Source organism: Anticarsia gemmatalis, chromosome 20 (genome assembly GCF_050436995.1).
Source record: "Anticarsia gemmatalis isolate Benzon Research Colony breed Stoneville strain chromosome 20, ilAntGemm2 primary, whole genome shotgun sequence".
Taxonomy (NCBI): domain Eukaryota; kingdom Metazoa; phylum Arthropoda; class Insecta; order Lepidoptera; family Erebidae; genus Anticarsia; species Anticarsia gemmatalis.
This window is the reverse complement of record NC_134764.1, coordinates 325,887-336,938: the sequence shown is the minus strand read 5'-3', so window position 1 is coordinate 336,938 and position 11,052 is coordinate 325,887. Positions and strand designations below refer to the sequence as shown.

General features: G+C 35.5%; 1 protein-coding gene across 1 annotated transcript; it reads right to left on the bottom strand.

The window, feature by feature from the left end:
- Nucleotides 1–240: 240 nt before the first annotated feature.
- Nucleotides 241–9,823, bottom strand: LOC142981611 (carboxypeptidase B-like). The gene is made up of 8 exons (XM_076127630.1): nt 9,688–9,823; nt 9,012–9,224; nt 7,379–7,469; nt 7,043–7,144; nt 6,112–6,327; nt 5,510–5,739; nt 3,525–3,717; nt 241–485 (listed from the first exon to the last, which is right to left on the bottom strand). Exons 1-8 carry the CDS (start codon nt 9,759–9,761, stop codon nt 321–323), a joined length of 1,284 nt encoding a protein of 427 aa, XP_075983745.1. The 5' UTR covers nt 9,762–9,823; the 3' UTR covers nt 241–320.
- Between the last annotated feature and the right edge of the window lie 1,229 nt (nt 9,824–11,052).

Below are 11,052 nucleotides of genomic sequence, written 5' to 3'. Positions count from 1 at the left end.
TGTGATCTACAATTTATGGTAGTGACGAGGCGACCATGGCACCACGGAGGCAGTCTTTGATGGGCACTCTACTAAAATGTTACTTATATGTATTATTTTCAAGCTGTCACTAAAAACCTTGAACACCACTTACAATATCGCATTAGTATTTCTTCATTTTATTGAAATATTAGTCGTAAATCATTACCATCTTAATATCTATAAAAAAAACAACACAACAAAATTAATTTCTTTTATTAAAAAAATAAAAAACAATCATAACAACTTTCTCTTCCAAAAAATCACATTCCACAAGTCTTTTATAGATCTCCATAGGTATACTAATTACTAGACCTGGCTCCATAGTACAATTTAGCTAGTCTGGCACTCACGGCTATACCTCGCCAGGTCTCTTCGTTGATCTGGTCTACGTATTCAGGAGGCACGGAGAATAAGTAGCTATAGCCTGGTAGCTCCAGCGTGTAGGAGAATGGAATGCCTACCAACTGAAATAAAGAAAAAAAAAGATAGTTAAAAGTATGAAAATATGAATTTTGAGAATGGTTAATGTATGGCTAATAGTGACATGGTGACGATGAGAAGTATACTGAAGTATCGGGGTTTCAGACAGACAATAACAATATTTAAACCTCAGGAAATATAGATAAATGTTACCCTACGGTAAACGTTAAATGTTACATTCACTGTATATAGGTATACTTAATAAAAAGGAATACCAGTTAACGAAAATTAAAACTGTTCATTGTATGTATCATAGAACACCGTATTTAATTATATCATGTCAATATTACGAGTATAAGTCACAAGTAACTTTTTTAATAGGGTAAAGAAATCAGTTTCAGAATCTACTGCGCCTTGCATTATACAACCATCATAATCTCTGACAGACAAATACATAGACACAAAAGTAGCAGGCGCTAAACTATACTATCAGACATTGTAGAGAATTCCAAATCTCTGTAATTTTAGACTCTTACTTTATACTTCTTAACACATACAATGCCGTTTAAAAAAAAGTAAACAAACACCGTACTTTCATTACCATCACCCCTCATTAGCAATAACTCTCTTCCGCTGGGTCATTGGTTCGAGTCCGGATTTACGCACCCATCGGTTTCGCCGCTCCATTGACTCATAGGTTCCTTATACTTTATCTAAATGTGCTTTGTATTGTATTTCTTTTATTGTTTTATCTTGTTAAGTGCGTGAATTATTATATTCGTACCTCTTTTTACTTCTGTACCTCCCCGTTAGGCATTAAGTCCATAATTATACTAAAATAAATAATATACTAAAGCAAAATGTTACGGCTGGCTGTACAGTGAATGATACTTATCGTAGCAAAATAGTCATAAATACCTAGAAACAAGTATTATTTTATCGTATAAAAATCATAAGGTAAAAAAATATTGCAAGCTTAATACTCCGTATCCATTTACGAATTGGGTTCGAAACGTCTTAGATATTACTGACCTTAGGAAATACGACTACCAATGCACTTACATAAAAAAATATGAAGCCCATGAAACATAAAATTCTCATCCATACAAAAATATGTGATAGCACCTCTATCTGTCTGTCACGACATTACTATAAAACTGCTGAATCGATAAAGTGTAATTCCATAAATTCTATTACCGAATCTTAGATCCATCTAAAAGAAATTAGGCTACTTTTTGTTTTATAAAACGTGTCTCACACCAGTGTATTCGAGTGCAAAAGCTAGTCCACCATTTAAAATTATATACATTACCATGAAAAAAAAAACATATCTTTGAATAACTAACATACACAAAAAGGGCTCATATAAAGAACAAAACCCAATAATCCAAATAACCTATATAAATAATATCTTAATCATGATAAAGCCCCGATTATATAAAATTCTTTTGATCGCAGACGAACACAAATCTATCAGAAATAATCTTTTTAATGGCGTTTAGATAAACCCTGTATTAAAGACTAGAGCCCGCATGCGACTTTGCGCGGACTCTAGTTCAGTAATTTAGAATTTTTCATGATTTTTTTTATTGCTGTTCAACTCCTTTTAGTCAAAGCGTTATTTTACTTAGTATATGCCTTTCTGTTTTAATATTGGCCCTACCTTCCGAACTGGACGTAAAACTCTGATTGACTATCATAAGTGTTAGCATTTGACCTAAATTAATAAATAATTTAATTTTGAATAAATTGACTATTAAACAAAAAAAGAATTCATACCTTTTAAACTCTCGCGTTGCATATTTAATATTTAAGAGGATATCGGAATTAACGCGAACATGCCATTTTACCTTGAAATGCCTAACGTTTCGGCGCAGGTTGCACTCGCCGTGGTCGCAGGCAATTATTAAACTCGAACCAGTTGTTTCTGAGGTACGTTCAAACAAACAAACAAACAGACAGACAGACAAGCTTTCAGCTTCATATTCTTATATAATAAATATAAATGTCTGTCTTTGACAAAATATTACGATACTTTTGTACATCAGAAACAGATTAGAAATCGTTTAAGCTTCATCGCTAATAATGAGATACTGGATTATATTATTATTTGTTTCCAATGTACGCTTTTCTTTTGTGTATTTACGTGAGAATATTTTTTGTAGCGATATTTCTTGGTACTTATGTTGTTTATTTATCTTTCGATAATAAATAATGAACGTTTTTTACAATCTATATGTAGGTTTTTCAAAGAATATTATAAACTCAGGAATGTTATAACCTTTTGGTTTGGAAATATAGTATTTTGTTCGTCTCTCAAAAAGAACTTAAGATAGTAAGTAGGCAGCAGAAATTGGAAAGTAGTTAAGTACTGGTAATCTTTCAGGAATCTATACTAATATTATAAAGCTGAAGAGTTTGTTTGTTTGTTTGATTGTTTGTTTGTTTGTTTGAACGCGCTAATCTCAGGAACTACAAGTCCGATTTTAAAAATTCTTTCAGTGTTAGATAGCCCATTTATCGGAAGGCTATAGGCTATATATCATCACGCTACAACCAATAGGAGCAAAGTAACAGTAAAAAAAGTAACAAAAACGGGGAAAATTATGACGCATTCTCTCTTATGTGACGCAAGCGAAGTTGCGCGGGTCGGCTAGTATAATATATGTGTTTATAACGCCAACTATTTGAAGGCAATAATCGATATAATCAAGACACGATAATTTTACACCTACGAGTAATTAAATTATAATCGTAATATCATTGATCTATTACATATGGATTAAGGTCACTTGTACTAATTCAAATATGTTAGAATCCTTGGACTTATGTTTCTTTTAGTTACAACAAGACTAGTTGTTCGTAAAACTATGTAAAAATATTCTGGCTCAACTATTGCTAAATAACTATAAGTCACCGGTTTTTACCTGAAATAACAGAAGGTCTTGACTCTATCCTTCTGGCCAATGGTGTTTTCAAAATTTCACATTACTTAAAGCACAATTTTATAAAATTTTCATGATATCCAATCAAAGTTTCACAACGTTGTCAAAATAAATAAATACTAGTTTTAAGTAAATTACCTGTCCATAATCCTGGGCACTACCAGAAGTACTATACAGTACACTGGCACTATTTCCCACGAGGTAGTACCCCGCTTGCGGCAGCTTCATGGTGTCAATAGCAGCTCCCATGGCGGCTCCTACGTGATGCACGTGGACGGCGTTTGAAGGCAGGCTGTGGTCGCCGAAGCCGAAGAGCACGTAGTTACCGTAACTGAGGGAAATGTGGTAGATTTATGTAGTAATAGCTAGTCTATTCTGTCGTATGGTTAATGGTCAACCTAGTTTCAAAGTTGTTTCTGCGCCCGAAAGGCCTTTGACGACTGTTATTTAAGATAACAACCGGGCCCGACTTTTTACGTGCCCTCCGAAGCACGGAGACGCTCTGTTCTAATACCACTATGTGGTCAGCCATTTATACATTGACCGCGCCAAGAGTTGCTTAACCCACTGATCGTTTACCGACCGGTGAGCGCACCTATGAACGCCTACGTGATAGCTACACTTGTTACTATCTGTCGTGGTCGGAGTGGTAGTGTCTAAGACTGCTTATCTGAAGGTTTCGGGAACGATTTGTCAAGAAAACTGCTATAAATTGGCTTTAGACTAGACTTTAGTAATTTGCCCGGTAAATAGTAATAAGTTCGCCTCTTCTTCTTTGAGTAGTTTTTTCTCAAATCTTTGAGTATAACGAAATCGCTGGTAAATCGTGTTCTCAAAAGTAGCTTTGAAACTCCTTTCCATTTACTTTTTCCCTCAAACTGGCCTCAAATTGTAATTTTAGTACTGGAATGTGGTACAGTTATTCATAATAAGATAACGATTAAGCAATATTGTCGACAGATAGGTAATGTATGTAGAGTCCTCTTCTAAATCTATGATTCGACTTTAATATGATACTGAGCTGAAACTGATCAGAATCACGAGTTTAAAAGGTATATTCCCGTTGTCCACCCCCTGCTTGTCCACCCCGGGTGGACAGTGACACAAATCTTTTAAAAAATTCTCGGTGTCCACCCCTGGGGGACAGTGAGAATTAATTTTAAATTATTCCCGCTGGCCACCCCGGGTGGACAAAGACACGAGTTTCATATTACTACTCTCGATGTTCACCGCAGGTGGACAAAGCCACTGCTTAAATAAACATTCTCAATGTCCACGCTTGCTGGAATTGGGTGTAAATAATTATAACAAAATTAATTAAGTAGGTACATAGTTTAATCATATTATCAACATCTCTAGGGTAAATAGAAGTAGGTACACTATCTATGGTGTGTTTTCCCATATAATGTTGATTGACCCTAAGTTGCGGCACTTATTAAACCAAGGTATAAGTTATAACAATAAACGTAAAAAAATATATTTTAATTGATAATTTTATTCACGACATGCGAATAGGACTTGTCAATGGGGACTTCAATATTGATTTATTTCTAGAAAGGATGAGAATGTAAAGATTTTTCTGTGACTTTGATTAATACCTATTGTGATAATTATTTGTGTAGATTGCAAAAGTAAAAGATGTTGATAATATGATTAAACTATAAGTATACCTACTTAATTATTTTTTTACACCCAATTCCATCAAGCGTGGACATTGAGAATGTTTATTTAAGCAGTGGCTTTGTCCACCTGCGGTGAACATCGAGAGTAGTAATATGAAACTCGTGTCTTTGTCCACCCGGGGTGGCCAGCGGGAATAATTTAAAATTAATTCTCACTGTCCCCCAGGGGTGGACACCGAGAATTTTTTAAAAGATTTGTGTCACTGTCCACCCGGGGCGGACAAGCAGGGGGTGGACAACGGGAATATACCGTTTAAAAGTTTAAAATACCTATCTAAAGGTATTATTTACTGTTCATTATGATTAACGTAATACCTAATGCTATAGGATAATCGAGTTTCACCACCTATTTATCCAGTTTTTACCAGATAATTATCTTTGAATAATCATAATTATATTGTTCATCTTCAAAAATACTTACAAAAGACGAACAAATCTTACCTATGAATGTTCATATAAATCTGAATTCTATTCAAATACTCCGCCATGATATCCCTGATGTACCCAGTCTCCGGTTCGGAGAAGGGTGTGATTCCAGGATAAGTGATGGCGCAGGGGTTAGAAGACACACCCACGGTATTGAACGATGCGTCGAAGTTCCTGTTCGCGTCTACTCCGATGCAGGTCGCGTTGAGAGGGTTGATGGACCTTGTCTTACGCCAGAGACGCTCCTGATGAGAATTGAGTTAGATTTAAAACTATCTATAGTAAGTTTTGAAACTTGGAAACAAAAGTCTGGTTTTATTGAATCCGACTGCCCCCGTGACGTAGTGGTTAAAGTCGCCAAGTTGCCGCTATTGGGTCGGGAGGTCGTCGGCTCGATTCCCACATAGAACTGTGCTATATAGAACTAAAAATTATTTGTGCGATAGATAGAGAGGGAGGTGTCTTTCAAATAATGTATTTGTGAAATGCTATAAATTAAGTCTATGGATCTATAAACTTACACAAGTAGAATGATTTACTTAAATATTAACGCTCTTAGAAAAAACACCCAGTCTTTCATAACAAACTAAATACACAAATTTCAAGCGCTCACTCACATTAGTATGCGTGTACTCATATCCATCAGGGTTGACGACCGGCAGGATGATCCAGTCCACATCAGTCCTGAGGTCAGCGTCCTCGGTCCTCAGGTTCTCCACCAGCCGGTAGATGGAGTACAGCGCCACGGGCGTGGTGACCCACTCGCGAGCGTGGATCATTGCGTCCATGAAGTAGATGGGTTTGCTTGTGTCCGTGAAGTTTGTCGTTGAGATCTGATTGAGGAATATGGAGTTAAGTCATTCTAGTGTAACAGGAAACAATTTCGTCCTCGTACATATCATTTTATTTTATTTATTTTTTTATAATATGATTGGACAACTCACACACGGTCATTTGATTAAATTAAGATTTAGATTTCATTACTAGCTTTTGCCCGCGTCTGCGTGGTTTGTGACTTAGGACAGAATTTTCATTGGGGTATCCGCGTGGCGTGCGGCTTGCGGTACATGCTTCGGCAGTTTTCCCGCCGCACGCCGCCACAAGCGGCCGTGAGATTACACGTGGCGGTTTAGTGGGTATGCTCGCTGTTTTGGCGGGTGAGTCCCACATAACCCTGCACTCCACCCAGAGTGCAGGTGTATGCTTAATGCATTAGCCACGTAAAAAAAAAAAGGACAGAATTTTCATACAAAATTGAATCGCCTATTTTATTTCCTAGGGGGTGGGTTTGAACAAAATCCTTTCTAAGCCGATGCCTACGTCAAAACATCTATCTGCACGAGAAACCTCAGCATGATTTGCTAGAATAATTATCTTCATCTTCAGTGACATTAAATTTAATCTTGGTGCTAGAGCCACATTAAAAAAAGAATAAATCTTCCAAGAGTTAATTGAAACTGGTATATTTTTAGGCCAAAGGTATTTAAAGTTGGAAGTTGACAGTCCAAGTTAATTAGATTCAGATATTTTTAAAGTGACCTGACTAACCTTTAGATACTTAATGATACGTCCTTCATAACTCGGTCCGGCAGTGACTAGTGTTGCCAAATTTGGGTACTGGTTAGCAATGGACTCCATGTAGGCTTCAATCTGTGAAATACCGGTACTTTAGTACAAAAATTAATTATACAATATGATTTTAAATTTGTAAAAATTAGGCCTTTGGTGACTAGATGAATGGATGTGAATGAAGAAAGGATGTTTATAAGGATCGTAGCGAATGGCGTTCTTCAATCTCTGCTCACCTCTGGGAAAATGTGCGTGATTTTACGTGTGTACGTACATATTAAATATAAATTTATGTATTAATTATGTTTGTCTAACCTCTGCGTATCGTGGATAGTCTTGGAAAATCATTCTGGAATTCCTTTGAGATCTCCATTGGAATAAATGATCTTCTTCTTCCTCTAAGTGCCTGTAAAATAAATGTTTATGAAAGAAGGTTCTTTCTTCTTTATCTTTTGCAGTTCAACCCATTAAGCAATTCTGAACCTAGGGATAAGGAACTAAAATAGTATAATTCTTAAAAGATTTTCGTAGACTGATTAACTTCGAAGTATTTTATTATGTCATTGCGCTTTATCCTAGGCAGGCTATAGCTAGAGAACGCTTCCGTGGTGATGAATACAAATGAATTAAATTTATTTTTATCGACAGCAGATTGTGTTGGTAACACAATCTGCTAAACCAACCGAAAGCATTAAATATTCACCAAAATACTATATTCACTTACCAAAATAAAAAAAAATATTTTTCAAACAATCCCAAATAAATTGGTCTACAAAATTTCATGAAAACAAATTGTAATACAAAAATGCAGTTTCAGTCGCCGTAATACAATAAAATTGTTTGCTTTGCGGCGATATTCAAAATGAAGGCTTTTATTTCAGTGAAATGGAATAACAATTTTGTTCAGCACATTGTTTATAGACATACTAGATAGAGCCTGCGGCATCGAGCCTCATCGGGCTTTTGAAATAAAGCGGTTGATTTGAGGCTGACAAAGTACGGATGAATTTTATCCGATCGAATGAACAGTGAATGTTCAAAGCACAAATGCCAATGGCTTTTCAAAGACGTTATGTCTTTTTATAAATAAGAAAGTTAGTAAAACGTAGATTGTTTGTTTTCAAACAAAAATTTTGATAGGATTTAGATGAAATTTGCAATATACCTAACGTGTAGATTATACCCAAAATGTTGCTTTTTTAGAATTTTGAAACGCAGATTTTTTAAATTTTAAGTTCTACTTGGATTTGGCATGCAAAATTAGAATATAAGAAGGAAAATACATATTTTTTTATTAACACCCGCAAGAGAATTAAGCAAACAGACAGACATACAAACAGTGACTATAGTTATTTCAATATTTGGGCCGCCAAAATAGAAATATGAATAGATGAAATTTTGCATTGGCTGAATGCACTTATAGCCTTTATGATGCCAGTTATAGCCAATAACTTTATAAAGGCTATACAACGCATTCAATGAAAGCAAATACAATTAATAACGTGTCATTAACCGATGGTTTTGTGGTTGTTTATCGTTGATTTAACTACCAGATTAGTTATTTAGTTATTTGTACTGTGTAATTATTTGATGTTGGTTTAATTCAATTATTGTGGGTATGCTAATGGTACGGAAATAATGATACGGTTTAATTTATATTTTCAGTATCGAAAATTGTTTTTTGTTCATGTTTTAGTTAGAAATATTCTACATGATTTTATATGTAAAATTTTCAGTTTATACGTTACTGTGGAAAATGTATTTTTAGCGCGATTCTAATGCAATGGAGCCGGGCTGAAATCGCAACTTATTGCAAGCAGCACTATGATATTTATACCATGATTCTGTTAAAGATGAAAACTTTAATACATTTAAACACAAATTCTTCATCTCCTTCACGCCTATCCGTTTTTCCAAACATAAGAAAGAGACAAAATATACATCTTACTTGGCAACATTCTGCACCACCACATAATATTCCACTCCGTTGTTATCCAGGGCATCTATCAAAGCATACTGGGTGGCTGGAGTAGTCATGACCATGGCGTCTCTGGCTCCAGGCATGCCATCCTGCCAGATGTCCAGGTCTAGATCCGATTCTAACGTCGAGAGCAGCTTCAGGTCTGACCTGTCTCGGAGCTTGATGCCGATGACTGAGTTACTGTAAAGAAATGTTTTTTTGAGTTTTATTTAACAATCGCTCCATGTAAAATACTGATATTAAGCTGCAACCGGTGGGACTGGAAGCCGACTCCAACATAGTTTGTAAAAGTAAATCTACGGCAGGTAATACCAGGCAGCTTAGTTTTTTTGTTGTAGCGTTTGCGACTGTTCATCACAAAGTTCCGGGTTCGGTTCTTGAGTTGAGAAAAGTGTCATCAAAATTGGATTAGTAGTTTACAGCGAATCACTTCGAATAACTAAACATGTCTGTTTGTCCATAAAGATCGATAGTCTTTTGAATTTATTATAGGTATTAATACGAATCAGAATATTTAAGATATTTTTTATCCCAACATATATGAGGCGGAAAAATCCGTTTAAAACCACTTTCATAGTTTTTTGCCAAATGCCTAAACCGGGAATAAAACCCAGCAAAACTTTTAAACGCTACAATCCATTACCTGGCATACTCATCATGTCTCCCCGACGCAACCAGGGTAACCACAGCAACCAAAACTACAAGTAACCTCTCCATAACCACGAGCAACCAGATCAACCAACAATCTTCAAATACACACAGCTATCTTTATCCGTTAGTAAGTTTATAACACGATTGGTTATCGATATATGGTTTTATTGATCCATATCATTTACCTTGGATAAATGTCACGATTAAAGTAATGTTTAAATTATTGCGTCTGTATTTCACATAGTAGGTACATGTTCGTAGATAAATGGCTATACCGTACTATCAGAATCACTAGATATTATGAAATAGTCACCTTGTCGCGTCTGTTTGTCTGTTTGCGATAAACTTATAATCTAATGAATGAATTTTCGTGCGATTTCCACTAAGAGATAAATTGATTCTCAAGCTAAGTTCTAGTGTATAATAGGTTAAGATTTTGTGTAAAAATAACTTATAAATCTGGGCAAACTGGGGTGGGTTGCTAGTAATATTACAAATACGAAGACTAAACGCTTTGCTTTTAATTGTTTATTTCGTTTGACAAGAGTTTAATGTAGAAAGGAACTAGCAATCTTCTTGCAATTTAAAGCAAAATAAACAATTTTAGCCTGGTTTTGAAAAACTGCCTTTGTTTGATTCCAGGTTTTTCAACTGTTTTAATACAATTTTTATCGTTTGTGTTCGTTTGTGTTTGTTTTTGTTTCGAACGTAACTGTAGAGGCATGCGGTGTACAAATTTTTTCTTAGTATTTCCGCTATTGTCCTGTTTTTTAAAGCCAACTACATATTCTGAAAATTTAGTGGAAAAATTGAGGTTGCCAAAACAAACTGGACATTTTCAAATGGCATGTTTTTGTTTCAAAATTCAGACAGTGAGCGTTAAGCTCTTCATGCCGCATTTGAATAATTTTTAACCCCATACTGTCCCACTGCTGGGCAAGGGTCTTCCAAACGAGGGAGGGGAAAATAAGGTATAATTTCAATATTTAGAAGAAATAACAGGAAAGAAGATTTAGCAAAAAAAAATAAGTCAGTGTATGAAAATTCAGGGATAGGCCATTTTTTTTCATTGTTCCCCAATCGGTCTGTCTGTGAGTCACAAGTACAGTCGGCTACATAAACGATTGCAACGATATTGAACTGGCGGTGTTCCCCGACGTTTCGCTTTAGATTCAACGTATTTTTAACATTATTAACTTTCTAACATTTCCTCAGTTTTGTTATTGAACTGTACCGTAATTGTTCGAGATATGATACGCTGTAGAATGTTTCAGAGTGCTTTTGTGCACGTTTTCAATAAGAAGTGATTTTTCGTATCTTGTTTCCTTACACTGATACCATTATTTTGCACGTTAAA

Coding starts and splice junctions, on each gene's coding strand:
- LOC142981611 (XM_076127630.1), bottom strand. CDS start 9,761: ATGGAGAGGTTACTTGTAGTTTTGGTTGCTGTGGTTACCCTGGTTGCG. Junction 7,470..9,011: donor GTGGTGCAGAATGTTGCCAA/GTAAGATGTATA, acceptor TTTATTTTACAG/GCACTTAGAGGAAGAAGAAG. Junction 3,718..5,509: donor ATTTATATGAACATTCATAG/GTAAGATTTGTT, acceptor CATTTCCCTCAG/TTACGGTAACTACGTGCTCT.